At 41.4% G+C, this 16,419-nt stretch overlaps 1 protein-coding gene across 5 annotated transcripts in view; it reads left to right on the top strand.

The window, feature by feature from the left end:
* Positions 1-15,228, top strand: part of abcg2a (ATP-binding cassette, sub-family G (WHITE), member 2a) — a 105,324-nt gene extending 90,096 nt beyond the window's left edge. For 3 of the 5 annotated variants that reach the window (XM_059648298.1, XM_059648272.1, XM_059648263.1), the window contains 4 exons: positions 1,229-1,383; positions 3,077-3,166; positions 5,989-6,092; positions 12,479-15,228. In XM_059648298.1, coding sequence (XP_059504281.1) covers positions 1,229-1,383; positions 3,077-3,166; positions 5,989-6,092; positions 12,479-12,626 — 497 coding nt within the window. In that variant the 3' untranslated portion in view covers positions 12,627-15,228. Of the gene's footprint in view, positions 1-1,228; positions 1,393-3,076; positions 3,167-5,988; positions 6,093-12,478 lie in introns of those variants that run through there. The other 2 variants (XM_059648239.1, XM_059648328.1) reach the window with 2 other exon arrangements.
* Positions 15,229-16,419: the final 1,191 nt, after the last annotated feature.

Consider the following 16,419-nt stretch of genomic DNA (forward strand, 5'->3'; position numbering starts at 1 on the left):
CATTGACAGAATGTAGAGCTGGGCTGAGAAATGGCAGATGGAGTTCAACCTGGATAAATGCAAAGTGATGCATTTTGGAAGGTCGAACTTAAATGCTGATTATAGGATTAAAGGCAGGATTCCGGGCAGTGTGGAGGAACAGCGGGATCTTGGTGTTCAAGTGCATAGCTCCCTCAAGTTGCCACCCAGGTGGATAAGGTTGTTGAGAAAGCATATGGTGTTTTGGCTTTCGTTAACAGGGGGATTGTGTTTAAGAGCCGCGAGGTTATGCTGCTGCTCTACAAAACCCTGGTGAGACCACACTTGGAATATTGTGTCCAGTTCTGGTCGCCCTATTATAGGAAAGATGTGGAGGCTTTGGAGAGGGTGCAAAGGAGGTTTACCAGGGTGCTGCCTGGACTGGAGGGCTTGTCTTACGACGAGAGGTTGACTGAGCTCGGACTTTTCTCTCTGGAGATAAGGAGGAAGAGAGGTGACCTGATCGAGGTGTACAAGGTAATGAGAAGCATGGATAGAGTTGATAGCCAGAGACTTTTCCCCAGGGCAGGATTGACTGCCACGAGGGGTCATAGTTTTAAGGTGTTAGGAGGAAGGTATAGAGGAGACGTCAGAAGGAGTTTCTTCACCCAGAGAGTTGTGAGCGCATGGAATGCTTTGCCAGTGGAAGCCGTGGAAGCAGAGTCATTAGTGACATTTAAGCGACTGCTGGACATACACATGGACATCAGTGAATTGAGGGGAATGTAGGTTAGGTTATTTTATTTTTGGATTAGGATTATTCCACAGCACAACATCGTGGGCTGAAGGGCCTGGACTGTGCTGTTCTTTTCTATGCTCTATGTTCTATGTTCTATCTATTAAATGTACACTAGTAGCAACAGTGAAAAATATGAATGTACTGGGCCTTAAATCCATGTTGTAAACAATTTTTAAAGGACATATTCCTTAAAATAATATGTAAACAGTTGGTTAAAGAATATTTAAAGCATGAATTCTCAAAGTTTCAACCATGTTGGCCTACCTTAAGTTTTTTTTTAAATTAAGTCTGTTTTGATTAAAAATGGCTCTGAGCCTACAGAGAACATAGTTCCAAAATCTGCATGTAACTGAAATGTAATGGAGATAGAATGTGATGTAGCATGTGCTGTGATGATGGACTAACTGCTTTTGTAAAATGTATTAGAGCAACTATTTTATGTGAAATTAGAGTACATGCTTTATTTTTCAGGATTAAAGCTACAAGCTGGTGCCTTTTTCACCACAGTGTTGACATTAGCCCAAGTGTCCATCACAGCTGCATCTCTGGGATTGGCTGTTGCAACTGGACAGAGCATTCTAGCAGTTGCCAACCTGATGATTACTGTTATTTTTGTTCTCATGATCGTATGTTGAATATATTGCATTTTTATTTACACCCGCGTCCAACTCCTTCCCTGTTCTCACCCTACCTCTATAATCTCCTCCAGCCCTACAACCCACCTAGATATGTGTACACCCCCAATTCTGGCCTGTTAAGCATTTCTGATTATCATAATTTCACTGTTTGTGATTGTGCCTTCAGTTGCTTATGTCTCAAACTCTAGAAATAACCTCTCTTCCTCTCTCTCCCCTCCTTAAATGGTCTTTTAAAAAAGTAAAACCTACCTCTGACCAAGTTCCTGGTCACCTGTCCTAATTTCCTCTTTTGTGGCTCAGTATCAAATTTTGACAAGGTCCTGCGAAGGGCATTTTATTCTGAAAGCTAAGTTGTTGCATAATGTCCACCAGTGTTTTCTTGTTGTGTGCAGTTTTTCCCATCTGATGGCACGCTTCCTATTATAAACATTGAGCCAGTAAATAGCCAACTAAAACGTAAAAGCAGCAACGAACCACAGCCATAATGCTAAATTATACACCATTGTTCACACAAGAGTGGCCCAGACACGAGTTGAAGTCCTGAAACAGAGGACAAGATTCTCATTGGCCATTACTGGATTACAACCTCATATTACAACTACACCTGAGGCCTAATGCAATCTTAATTCGTGGGAAGTGGGTGTCACTATCCATCTCTGGTTGTCCTTAAGAAGATGGTGATGAGCTCCCTCCTTGAATTGCTGCAGTCCATTGGTCCAGATCCACGATGATGTTGGGTGGTGAGGGGTGCGGCAGGTGGAAGAGTTCCAGGATTTTTTCCCTGTAACACTGAAAGAATGCCGATTTATATTTCCAAGTCAGGATGGTGTATTTGGTGGGGGTGGGATTGGATTTGTAGGTGGTGATGTTTCCCTGTATTTGCCGTCCTCGTTCTTTTAGATGGTACTGGTTGTGGTTGGAAAGGTGCTGTCTATACAGCCTTAGTGAATTTTGAATGTCTGATCAAGCTGTAGCCAGGGTGCATGCTCCCCCTCCAATTAAGGCCAGTGGAGATCCAGGAGATAGCCTTCAGCATTGAGATCGGTGGATAAACTGAAATATGGGCACTGTCCATGTGGAAAGGAGAGAGGGAGGGCTCTGCTGAAGACTTTGTAATAACGTTGAAATTTATGCTGGCCATATATTTCCCGAAACTTCCTTGTAGTGGAATGGAGGGGATTGGGAGAAGACCCCCTGCGCAGGGTGGTCTATGGTGGCAGCTTTGCTGTTGAACACATGTAATTATAGCGATGCAAGTGTATATAAAAGGTGTTTGGAGTGCTTCCTACACACCCCACACCCCCTTTCCTCCAACCTTGATCTGCTGCTTTTCCAAGGTCTGACTGATGATTTGAAAATACCAATCAACTTCTCTCCAGTACCCACACCCCACCCTCAACTTTCAAAGCAATCAGGTCCATGCCTGTCCTCACTGGCAGTTTTCCAGCTGTTCTGTGATCAGTCACTTGCCTGAATAAATAAGATTCTACCTGTACCATCAGTGCTATGATCTCTCTATTATTTATTAAGTAGCTTTATTTTCTCATGAGAGATAGTGGGGAGTATATTTAAATTATCATTTTCTAATAATGTTTTGATTACAAAGCCTATCTCAGCAACAGCCAACATGGTTGGAATCTTGGATTGTGTCCTTCTGATAACTGTTTGTCATTGTCTTTAGATTTTCTCTGGCCTCCTGGTGAACTTGCCGAGTGTGGCAGTCTGGTTGAACTGGCTAAAGTATTTCAGTATCCCACGTTATGGCCTGACCGTAAGTATCTTGACATCACCAGTTCAAGAGAAAACTAGGTGTTTGGGTATACAGTCATGCAACAAAAGAGGCTATTCTGTCTATTGTGCCTATGCTAATTCTTTGAAAGAGCTTTCCACTTAATCTTATTCCCTTGCTTTCTCCATCCCTGAGCTTACAATAATTTTTTTCCTTTTCTGGTATTTATCCATTGAAAGCTCCTATTGAATCTGCTTCCACCATCCTTTTGAGGCAACACATTTCAGATCAAAACAACTCACTGCATTTGTAATTGTTGGGTATAGTGCTGGAAGATTGGAGAGTGATAAATGCCATTCCCTTGTTCAGTTAGGGAATAGGGATAACCCCAGAAATTACAGGCCAGTTAGTCTTATGTCAGTGGTAGGCAAATTATTGGAAAGGGCTCTGAGAGAGAGGATTTATGATCACTTGGATAGGCACAGTTTGATTTGTGACAGTCAGCATGAAATTGAGGGGTAGATCATGCCTCACAAACCTTATTGAATTCTTTGAAGAGGTGACCAAACACCTGGATGAAGGTAGAGCAGTGGATGTGGTATATACATGGATTTAAGTAAGGCATTTGATAAGGTTCCCCATGGTAGGCTCATGCAGAAAGTGAGGAGGCATGGGATGGGGGAAATGTGGCAGATTGGATTCACAATTGGCTGACCGTTAGAAGACACAAGGGTGACTATTCAACATGGTGCTCAGTTATGAGTGGTGTACTACAAGGATCTGTTCTGGATTCTCTTCTATTTGGGGTTTTTGTAAATGATTTGGATGAAGGAGTGGAAGGGTGGATTGAGTTGTGGATAGTGCAGAGGGCTGTTCTAAGTTACAAAGGGATACAGAGCTGGGCTGAGAAGTGGCAGATGGAGTTTAACCCTGAAAAGTGTGAGGTGATTCATTTTGGAAAGACAAACTTGAAAGCAGATTACAGGGTTAACAGAAAGATTCTTGGCAGTGTGGAGGAGCAGAGGGGTCTTGGGGTCCATGTCCACAGTTCCCTGAAAGCTGCCACCCAGTGGATAGAGTTGTTAAGAAGGCGTATGGTGTGTTAGCTTTCATTAATAGAGGAATTGAGTTCAAGAGCTGTGAAGTTATGCTCCAGCTATAGAAAACATCTGGAGTATTGTGTCCAGTTCTAGTCGCCTCATTATAGGAAAGATGTGGAAGCGTTGGAAAAGATGCAGAGGAGATTTACCAGGATGTTGCCTGGAATGGAGAAAAGGTTGAGAGAACTAGAGCACTAGAGCTTTTCTCTTTAAACGACAAAGGATGAGAGGTGACTTGAGAGAGGTATACAGAACGATTAGAGGTATAGATAGAGTGGACAGCCAGGGACCTTTTCCCAGCGTGCAGGTAGCTATTACAAGGGGACGTAGTTTTAAAGTGAGTGGATGTAGATACAGGGAGACATCAGAGGTAGGCTCTTTACTCAGAGTGGTAAGGGCGGGGAATGCATTGCCGGAGAGGGTAGTGGAGTCGGCCTGATTAGGAGCATTTAAGCGGCTATTGGATTGGCATATGGATGATAGTATAAGGTAGGAGTGAGGGAGGTTAGATAGACCTTAGATTTAGGGTAAAAGTTCGGCACAACATCATGGGCCAAAGGGCCTGTACTGTTCTATGTTTACAAAACAAAAACTCTCCTCCTCTCCACTCTGGATCTTTTGCAAGTTAACTTAAATCTATGTCCTCTGATCATTGATCCATTTGGAATTGAAACTTCCTATTAAATTTACTGATAACCGTCTCTGCTCTAAGGAGAACAATCCGAGCTCCTCCAGTCTTTCTACATCATTGAAGTCCCTCATTCCTGGAACAAATCTAGTAAATCCCCTGTGCATCTTTTGCAAAGTCTTTGCATTCATTCTGAAGTGCAGAAGTCAGATTTGAACACAATACCCTATCTGAGATCTCGCCAGTGATTTCCAGAAGTTAGGCGTAACTTGTTTAAATTCTATATGTCTCTCAAAAATGTCCAATATGTTTCTTTTAAATAACCTTCAAAGATATGTGTATGTGAATTCCCCCAGTTTCTGCATCTGTTTTTAAAATTCCATTAATGTTGCCTTTTCTAATTCTTTCTTCTAAAATGAATCACCTTACACTTCCGTGAATTACTTTCTATCTACAATTTACTTGCATGCTTCACTAAGTCTGCCAATGTCTTCCAGAACCTTTGTTTTAAAATAAAATCACTGATTTAGCCTCAGATGGAGTATTGTATCCAATACTGGGAGCTGCACTTTATGAAAGATCTGAACACTCAGACAGGATGCAGAAAAAGTTAATGCAAACGGTTCCAGTGAAGAAAGATTTAACTTAAATCTAAAAATTCCTTGATTTGCCCAATACCTCCAATATAATATATTACAGAGTAAGATTCTGTGACCTGTGATGATGCTCATTAAAGTTCTGATTAGGGACTGAACCAACAGGAAGGTTGAAAGTGACCATTCCTATGCTGTGGCACAGATCATTGGCAATTGGCTTATCCAAGTTCATCTAAATTTTAAGAAATCATTAGAAATCATTATGCATGTAAACTGACGTTTTCCCAGCTACTATCAGTTCTGAGGAAGGGTCACCGGACCCGAAACATTATTATTTTTTCCATCACAGATGCCACCAGACCTGCTGAGCTTTTCCAACAATTTTGTTTTTTGCTCCTAATCTATATTATGGGCAGCCTAAATATACTCAGTACTTGGGCTGTGTGCTTTGTTTTACTTCTTGAACTTTCATTTTTACTTGAGTTAAGAAAGTATGAGGTGTGATCATGTTAACCAATATACTGCTTTGGTTTTACACAGGCTCTACAAGTGAATGAATTTGTTGGACTGAAATTTTGCAACAATTCTGAATCAGTATCTGTTCCCAAAGAAAGCAACCATAGCACGAACTTCGAAATGATGATGTAAGTTGAAAACCAACCTAAATAGAGTGTAGATAATATTAAAGAATAGTTACGTTTGTCTCAAGGATCTATTGCATGCCAGCAACTACATGTGCAAATCCAGATTTACCTCTTTCCCCCAACCTCCATTTGTCCCTTATTTCTAGTTGAATCCTCAAATAAGTTAGGACATTCAAGAAAAGATGGAAGAGGAAAGGTGGAGGACAAAGGCTGGGGGGGTGGTGAAGATGTAAGTAACATTGTTGGATAGGGTAGCTTCTGGCATTGCTTGCAGAGTAATGGGGCTGGGTCTGTTTTGGGACAGTGTCTTGTAATTTAGGTTGCATGCTCAGCATGCCAATTTCCCACCAAGTGCTGAACTTTCTTCTTCATACAGAGGATAGGCATGTTCTGTAATCACCCACCAGAGGAAATTAAGTAATCAAGGATCAATCCAACTTGTTAAAAGTTGAAAACTGGCCCTGATAATCTGCTGCCCATACCAAAATGCAGTGTCGTACAAAGACAAGTAGGAATGGGATTTCTTTAGCAGGAATTTATGTTAACGGTTAGTGAATACTGTTGTCCCACCTCCTACCCACAATCCCTGCTTTGAAAAAGCAACCCTGAAATCCTCTCATCCCTTCCACCACCCCAACACTCAAATAAGCTTTCTAAACTTCCCCTGAGACTAAAAAGAATCCTAGAGAGTGGTTAGTCTTTGGAATTCTCTTCCAGAGACATCTGAGGCAGGGTCATTCCATATTTCCAAAGTCCTATCAGACAGATCTTTAATCCACAAGGGAGTGAAGGGTAAGGTCAGAAAGGAGGAAAGTGAAATTAAGGCTTTAAACATAATCTTATTGATTAGTGGCATAGGCTTGATAAGCCAAATGGCCTTTACTCCTATTCTTAAGTCTTATGTTTTTATGTGGAATTAACAATAAGAAAATTTAATCAGTAATTTTAATACAAATGGAAATTTCAAAGCTCCTAGGATCTGGTGACCCTTCCTCAGAACAGAGGAAGGGTTCTGAGGAAGGGTTACTGGACCTGAAACGTTAACCCTGTTTTCTCCTTCACAGATGCTGCCAGACCTGCTGAGCTTTTCCAGCAACTTCTGTTTTTGTTCCTGTTGGACTATAACCTGGTGTCGTGTGACTTATGGCTTTGTCCATCCTAGTCCGACACCTCCAAACCATAACTCGAGTTGCAGAAACATTAATTGGACTTTCTGGGAAACAATATTATTCCTGTTGTTTTGGTTGCCTGCTTCATATAAAATAGCATTTAAGTAGCAAGTCATATTTTGCAAGTTACAGTTAGCGGTTGTGGGTGTCTAAAATCTACCATGCATGTGGTCATATACCTTTAATAGCAGGAACAGTATTTTCACTGCAGGTTTCTGAACACTGCCATGAGGCTCAAATGAGAAACAGCCATTCACTTGCGATTCTCCATGAGGTGATCAATTAGTAGTGTTGTAAGGGTGTGTGTGTCATTGAACATGGAGGAATACCAATATGGGGGGGAGGGGTGTCTCCACATGATAATTAGCAGGTTTCCTTGTCCTGTTTTTCCTGATGCCTGTGACCTCAAGTGGTGTGGAGATAGTGTTGAGGACTCCCAGGGCCACTCCACTGCATGCCACTGGCAACGACAATTGAACTTATAGAACACAGAACATAGAACATTACAGCACAGTACAGGCCCTTCGGCCCTCCATGTTGTGCCGACCTGTCATACCGATCTCAAGCCCATCTAACCTACGCTATTCCATGTACGTCCATATGCTGGTCCAATGCGACTTAAATACCTAAAGTTGGTGAATCTACTACCGTTGCAGGCAAAGCGTTCCATTCCCTTACTTCAGTGGTGAGTGGAGTTCCACAGGGCTCTGTCCTTGGGCCTCTGCTGTTTGTAATTTTTATTAATGACTTGGACGAGGGAATTGAAGGATGGGTCAGCAAGTTTGCAGACGACACAAAGGTCAGAGGTGTCGTTGACAGTGTAGAGGGCTGTTGTAGGCTGTAGCGGGACATTGACAGCGTGGAGGAACAGAGGGATCTTGGTGTGCAGATACATAGATCCCTTAAAATGGCCACCCAAGTGGACAGGGTTGTTAAGAAAGCATATGGTGTTTTGGCTTTCATTAACAGGGGGATTGAGTTTAAGAGTCGTGAGATCTTGTTGCAGCTCTATAAAACTTTGGTTAGACCGCACTTGGAATACTGCGTCCAGTTCTGGGCGCCCTATTATAGGAAAGATGTGGATGCTTTGGAGAGGGTTCAGAGGAGGTTTACCAGGATGCTGCCTGGACTGGAGGGCTTATCTTATGAAGAGAGGTTGACTGAGCTCGGTCTCTTTTCATTGGAGAAAAGGAGGAGGAGAGGGGACCTAATTGAGGTATACAAGATAATGAGAGGCATAGATAGAGTCGATAGCCAGAGACTATTTCCCAGGGCAGAAATGGCTAGCACGAGGGGTCATAGTTTTAAGCTGGTTGGTGGAAAGTATAGAGGGGATGTCAGAGGCAGGTTCTTTACGCAGAGAGTTGTGAGAGCATGGAATGCGTTGCCAGCAGCAGTTGTGGAAGCAAGGTCATTGGGGTCATTTAAGAGACTGCTGGACATGCATATGGTCACAGAAATTTGAGGGTGCATCCATGAGGATCAATGGTCGGCACAACATTGTGGGCTGAAGGGCCTGTTCTGTGCTGTACTGTTCTATGTTCTATGTTCTACTCTGAGTAAAGAAACTACCTCTGACATCTGTCCTATATCTTTCACCCCTCAATTTAAAGCTATGCTCCCTCGTGCTCGCCGTCACCATCCTAGGAAAAAGGCTCTCCCCATTCACCCTATCTAACCCTCTGATTATTTTATATGTTTCAATTAAGTCACCTTTCAACCTTCTTCTCTCTCATGAAAACAGCCTCAATTCCCTCAACCTTTCCTCGTAAGACCTTCCCTCCATACCAGGCAACATCCTAGTAAATCTCCTCTGCACCCTTTCCAAAGCTTCCACATCCTTCTTATAATGCCGTGACCAGAACTGTACACAATACTCCAAGTGCGGCCGCACCAGAGTTTTGTACAGCTTCACCATAACCTCTTGGTTCCGGAACTCGATCCCTCTATTAATAAAAGCTAAAACACTGTATGCCTTCTTAACAGCCCTGTCAACCTGGGTGGCAACTTTCAAGGATCTGTGTACATGGACACCGAGATCTCTCTGCTCATCTACACTGCTAAGAATCTTACCATTAGCCCTGTACTTTGCCTTCCGGTTACTCCTACCAAAGTGTATCACCTCACTCTTGTCTGCATTAAACTCCATTTGCCACCTCTCAGCCCAGCTCTGCAGCTTATCGGGCCTTGGCCCGAAACGTCAGCTTTTGTGCTTCTGAGATGCTGCTTGGCCTGCTGTGTTCATCCAGCTCCACACTTTTTTTGTTATCTTGGATTCTCCAGCATCTGCAGTTCCCATTGTCTCTGAATTGAACTTATCCATTGGGTTGGATCGGACATAGATGAAGGAATCTGGAACTTGATTGAGGCTCCCAAATTTGTCACAAATTTCCAAGTGAGGAAGACATGCGCAGTAGAACTGGCAAGCCGAGCCTTTATTGTTTTAAGTGCCTCTAGGATGATGCAGGATGTGTTTATCTGGTTTCATTCTCATTTAACTTTTCTGTACTGGTTTGATAGAACTGAATGACTTGCTAAGTCATTTGAAAAACAGGTAAGAGTTAACCACATTGCTACAGGGCAAGAGCCTATTATAGCCACATGGTCCATCTGACCAGGACAGGATATTAGATTTCTTTCCCTGAAGGGAATTAGTCAATAAGATGTTTAGTTTCACGATCTGTGTTATAATATTAGAATCTTAATTAAAATTTGTTAATTCAATTTAAATTCTCCCACAGTGGCAGGAGTTAAACTCATGTGAAAAAGTGTTAATCTGGACCTTTTGGATTACTAATCCAGTTATTTTACTACGAAATTACTGTTTCCTTAGTTCCAGTTTGTAAGATTGACACAGCTCTAACCGTCTAATTGTAAGCTTGTCAAGTGGATTAGATTGATTGAAATTGCTGAACATTTCTTTAAAATCTTTGGTGGTCATTATACGTGACTGTGAAACACTGCCATCTGGTGACAGAGTAACTGTAATCATCATCATTGATTACATTATGATTTTACAAACTCGTCACAAAGATGATCCCATAACTACAACATTTTGCGCCAGAAGCAGGTGAGAATGTAGAGCTGTACTACAGAGAGAAGAATGGCATGGATATATTTAAAGAAAAGTTAGACAAAAAACACTTTTTCCTGTCTGCCATCATACCATCACCACCCTCTGTCTTCTACCTTCGAGTCCATTTTGTATCCAAACGGCTAGCTCTGCCTGGATTCTTACCTTGCTAACCAGTCTATCTTGCGGAATCCCGTCTAACGCCTTGCTGAAGTCCAAATCGGCAATATCGACCACTCTGCCTTCTTCAATCTTCTTCAAAAAACTCAAGTTAATGAGATACGATTTCCCACATACAAAGCCATGTTGACTATCCTTAACTGATCCTTGCCTTTCCAAATACACACAATCCCTGTGCCTCAAAACCTCCTCCAACAACTTACCACTGGCTCATCAATCTATAGTTCCCTGGCTTTTCCTTAGTACTTTTCTTAAATAATGGCACTATATTGGCCACCCTGCAGTCTTCGAGCACCTCACCCATGGCTATCAATGATACAAATGTCTCAACAAGGGACCCAGCAATCATTTCCCTAGCTTCCCTTAAGTTGTAAGATACACCTGACCAGGTCCCGGGAATTTATCCACTTTCATGCTTTTTAAGACGTCCAGCACCACCAACTCTCTGATATGGACACTTTTCAAGACATCACTGTTTATTTCTCCAAGTTCTCTAGCTTCCAGCTCCTATTGCATTTGAAGATTTTCTAGCACAGTGGTTAACATTCCTATCTGTAGCCCAGAAACTCTGGGTTTAAGACCAGGTCTTAATGGCCATAATGAAATAAAATCTGCAAATCTTTTTGATAAGCCTGTGGCTGTTGTTAAAAATGACAAATGTTGGTGAGAACTGTGTGGAAGCTGTAACGAAACAGTTTCCCTACATTAAAAGACCCGTGTGCAGTTTCTTGCAATGAGTGAGCATCGTCCTCATTCTAAGGAACGAAAGGTAAAGTCACCATCTCATCTTAGAGGATCACAGTACTGATCTCTCATTAGAGAGACAGCTGTTAATGGTTTAATCTGGATGTCACCACACCTCAACAGTGTAGAAGTTGAACTTGTGCTGTTGGAGTCATTCTGGATCACAAACAAGCCATTCGAGCTAACAGGCAACTTCTACACAGGTGTGTGCACACGCGCGCTCTCTCTCTCTCACGGGCTCTCTCTCACTCTCCATCCAACCTACAGTGAAGGAAAGTGGAATGTTGGCCTTCCTACTTGCTGTATCTGCATATATCTTTCGTGATCTGAGGATTGCTCTGCAATACAGCATTATATAATCACCCTACATGTAAATCCACTGAATGCATTGAATGGCGCATTCCCAAGATCTAATGTTCTTGAGGATAGGGGTTCAAATCCAACCATGGTAGATAGTGAAATGTGAACTCAATAGAAACCTGGAATTTCTGAAAAAAGCAAATTTAATGAGGAACATTGTGTCAATTGTCTTAAAAACTCCACTATGATCAGTCCTGTTCTTTTTAATGAAGGAAATTCACCAGCCTTAACTGATTTGGTCTACATGTGACCTCAGCAATTTGGTTAACTCTCAACTGTCCATCAGGCAGTTGGGGCTGGGCAGTAAATGTTGTCTGAACCAGTGACATCTACATCCCATGAATGAATAAAGAAATCACCTGGACTAGTAATCCAAAATCCCAGGATAATATTCTGAGCTCATGGGATTTATGGAATCTGTCATCTTTACTGGATCTGGCCTACATGTGACTTCAGGTTTACAGCAATGTGGTTAATACCCAACTACCTTCTAGAATGGCACCAACAAGCCACTCAGATCAAAGTAAATTAGTGATTGCTGAATGAGCTAGCATTTATTGTCAACCTCCATATCCAATGAATGAATAAAAACAACTGTTCAAAGCAATCTCTTTGACCCAGCTAATATCTCCTTATGTGGTTCAGTAAATAACCTTTTTCTTAATATTCCTGTGGAATTCCTAAGGATAGTTTTTCTATGTTAAAGGTGATAGGTAAATGTTTTTTGTTTTTGTCTGATGAAAATGACGGTTATTTAACATGTAGTCAACAGCAATCACCAGAAGCCTTAGCTGGCAGAGTCAATGAGTAAATTTGTTGTGTGAATGAATAAAAATGCTTTGATGTTTTGTGTATTGTAGATGCACTGGAGAAGAATTCCTTGCCAGACAAGGAATTGAAGCAACTGAATGGGCCTTGTGGCAGAATCATATAGCATTGGCTTGCATCATGCTTGTTTGTTTCATGATTTCCTTCTTGAAACTCCGATTCATGAAGAAAATGTCATAATTATGTAACTAGACACTGATTCCATTTCCTCCTTTGTTTAATGTCCCAGGTCTTTCAGAAGAGATCCCTAGCTCATTCTGTCACATATGTTTTTGTTTCAAAGTTAGTAAATTTTCACACTGCCCAACTGTGTGTCTGCATGGAGGTGTGTGTCCACTTCTTTGGCTGTATATCTGTTTCCGCCTGTGTGTTGTTCTGTGTCTCTGTCAGTGGAATCTTCTACTGTCTTCTGGTGATAAGCATGTAGATGCGATGAGCATGTCATAAGGTGGCATGGTGGCATAACTGAATCTCTCTCCAGGATTAAGTTCCTGGCATCAAAGCCCATGGTTGAACTTCCTGCCCTGTCTCTCTTTGAGCTCCTCAAGTGGCTAGTTCATCCCATTGGGATCACTCAGCTGCAGGCAGGCCTGCTGCCAAGCAGTGTGGACAGAAACTAAAATAGCGTGGCAGAGGGTGGGCGGGCAGTGTCACCTCTGACTGACAAAGGGACTGGATATTGATATGAGGGCCAACTTCCTGCCCTTGTTGAGCTGCCTGTATTCCTCACTCAGCAGTCACCACCCTGCAAGATCGCACCTTCACACTGCTTACTTTACTGAGTCACTCAGTCACTAACAGCAGCCACCACCTTTTTAGTTATTGACCTGCAGCTCTCGTTAGGTCTTGATTCCAGGGAAATGCATGATTGTTGCCCTTGAAAGAGGCAGCACAGATCTCTCACCAGCTGGCAGGGAGACCCGCACCACCCCCAACTCGATTCTGTCCAGTTTGTCTGTCTGTATGTCGCCAACGGTTTTCAAAGTCTTGTCTCGAAGAGGCTTTATATCTTCCCTATTAACAAGAAATGTCACTTGATCCTACAAAAGCTGCCTTCTTTGTGATTTGAGGTTGTATTGAAATCAAGGTTGCCAACTCTACTTGGACATAATCCTTAAATTTCCCTTTTCCAAAGTCATGTCCAAATACCCCACTCTCACGCTTCACCATTGGTTGTCCGGCACATCCATTCTTGCAGTGCCTTTACCAGTCAGAGAAAACAGACTCTTGGATATCTCCTGACTAAATCTTTTTCTTTTTGTCCTGTCCAGTCTTTTTATAGCTAGTGAACAAAGATTCAAACATTTTAAAAGCACATTTTTTAATTCTTTTGCTTTTTCTCTCAAGCATTTGCTAATGGCTGTGTCCGGGAAAATACTCTTTAATTACTGCAGACTTTAGGATAATCCCAGAGGTCTAGCACCCTTTGATTAAGTGCTGCTCATCATGACAAATGTTCAGACATGTTTTGTGTTTCGATGTCACTTTGGAAACTGTGTGCTGCACTACTGTATATATGAGAGAATGCTATCGTTTTCCTTTTATACTGTTATAATCTAAAATATTAGAGCTGTAAATTGAAAATGCTGAAGTGAATAAAAGGATGTTAAATTTCGTCATTAATTATATATTTTTGGGAAGTATATTTTGTAAATTATTTTGACAGATTTAACTGAAAGGAAATCACTGTTGGATCATTACATTAGACAGTTAAATATACTGTGTGTTTTCATGACTTTGGCTGATAATATAGTGAATGCATGCACCTAGAGTGTAGTATAAAGTGGCTACAATTTTCACAGTGTCTGAAATTGCATATTTGTGCAGCATGTGCTTGTTTAATTTCCCCAAGAACTACACACATGCAAACAATTCTCACCAACCCCTTGCTCACCAAGAATCTGCATACTTTTGCCTTAATAATTAACGATGGGGAAAGAGGGGGCAGTGACAGAGTATGATCTTGTACATCCTTCCAGTATATTTATGGCAGGTAGTAAAGGGAGCAGGAGAGTCACCTGGTACAGATACAGATCAATGCCCTTCAAGCTAGCAACTTATTCATGGAGAAATAAACTAGCCCTTGAAGTAGGTATAAGCACATGCTTTGTCTGTCTTGTGTGCAAAGAAGATAAAATACTATAACTGGTTCTCCAGTTGTATCAGACCAACTGAAAATTTCCAATATTTTCTGTTTTGTAAAACTTAAAGCTCCCAAAGTGGGTTCAATCTTCTTGTGTTCGTTATGCGGTGAATTTTAGGGCATAGTTGCAGATGTACAAACAGGCCTTCATGCTGATTTGTCTGCTGTGGCGTAGTGGGTAGCATTCTCATTCTGTGTTTCGAGGTTGTGGGTTTAAGTCCCACACAAATGACTTGAATACAAAACTCCCGGTTGACACTCCATTGCAGTGCTGTGGTCATGCAGCATTGTCAGAGTCATTACTGAGGTGGTAACGCTGCTGCATCATTGCAGATGTCATCTTTCACATTAAATGTTTAAACCAAGTCCTGATCTGCCAGAATAAAAACCGAAAGAACTGCAGATGCCACCCTCTCGGATTGATGTGCGACTTTAACAGAAATCCCACTGAAGAAAATATTACCCGGTTGCAGCCTCATTTATTGTGTCTGGGATCTGTCTGTGCACAAAACGGCTGCCATGTTTGCTGTGTTCCAAAGGTGAATACTGATGAAAACACTTGGAAAAGTATTTTGCAGCTGTAAGGTGTTCTGATATTCTGAATTTGTGAAAGGCACTCTGAAATTGCAAGTCTGTTTTTCCAGTAACTGAGACAGGTTTAAAAATGCAGAAATCTTTCAACGCGTAATTTTCACAATCAATTTAAATTCATTTAATCATTATTTTTATGTTCTAATGATTGATTTCTCAATTTCTGACACTGATCAGTCTGTCAATTGTTCTCTTAAGATCCTAATGAAATATTTTGTAAAAATTTAATACAGTTTTTAATGCATTTTTATTCCCAATGTTCATTTGTCACCACAATTCTAACCAGCTTGGCTTTTCCCATTCCTACAGCTATTTATGCTTACACTCAACAGAAATAGTTTTCCATCCCGTGTAATATTTAAATCATTCAAAGGTATTTTCCAGAAGATATCAAAACTTAACATATAAAAACTTATCACGGGGCAAACGCGATAGGCAAATAAAATGCAACCAAAACCCCTGCAAATGATAAAAATGTGTCAAAACACAGAAAACTCTGGATGAACAGGCTAGTAAGCCTCTGTGCAAAGAAAACAGGTAATGTATTAATAAGGGGACTGTCCGATAATAGTGACACATCAATTCTACCAGTAATTAAGTTAACCTGAATAAGTCAGTGAATTTTGTACGGTGTGCAGAATTCAGTACATACTGGAATTTGTTGGTCAATTTTACAGGGATTGGTACTGGGTCCACTTTTGTTTGTCATTTATGCAAATAATTTTAGATAAGGATTTGGAAGGCACGGTTAGTAAGTTCACAGATGACACCAAAATTAGTGATATGACGGACAGTGAAGGTGGTTATTTAAGATTACAAAGAGATCTTGATCAATTAGGTCAATGGGTTGAGGTGTGACAGATGGAGTTTAATTTGGATAAATGCAAGGTATTGCATCTCGGTAAAACAAACAAGGGCTGGGACTTATTCAGCTAATGGTGGGGCCCTGGGTAGTGTTGCAGAACAGAGAGGTCTAGAGGTTCAAATACAGAACTCTTTGAAGTTTGCGTCACATGTAGATTACAGCTAATACAGTGAAAAGTTTCAACAGTTGCTTCAATCTGGTGACATTTTCAATCGTTTAAAAATAAAAAGGATGAAAAATATAACTGGAAGACAGTCATGCGTCACCATCCCTCCTCTGCTGCCATGTGTGTCAGACCCATCGATGTGGGAGTTGCCACTCTAAGTGCCATCTCTTTGGTGCTAGAACAACCTTGCCAGGCCACGTGCTGAATC

Source organism: Stegostoma tigrinum, chromosome 1, assembly GCF_030684315.1.
Source record: "Stegostoma tigrinum isolate sSteTig4 chromosome 1, sSteTig4.hap1, whole genome shotgun sequence".
In the NCBI taxonomy this organism is placed as follows: Eukaryota; Metazoa; Chordata; class Chondrichthyes; order Orectolobiformes; family Stegostomatidae; genus Stegostoma; species Stegostoma tigrinum.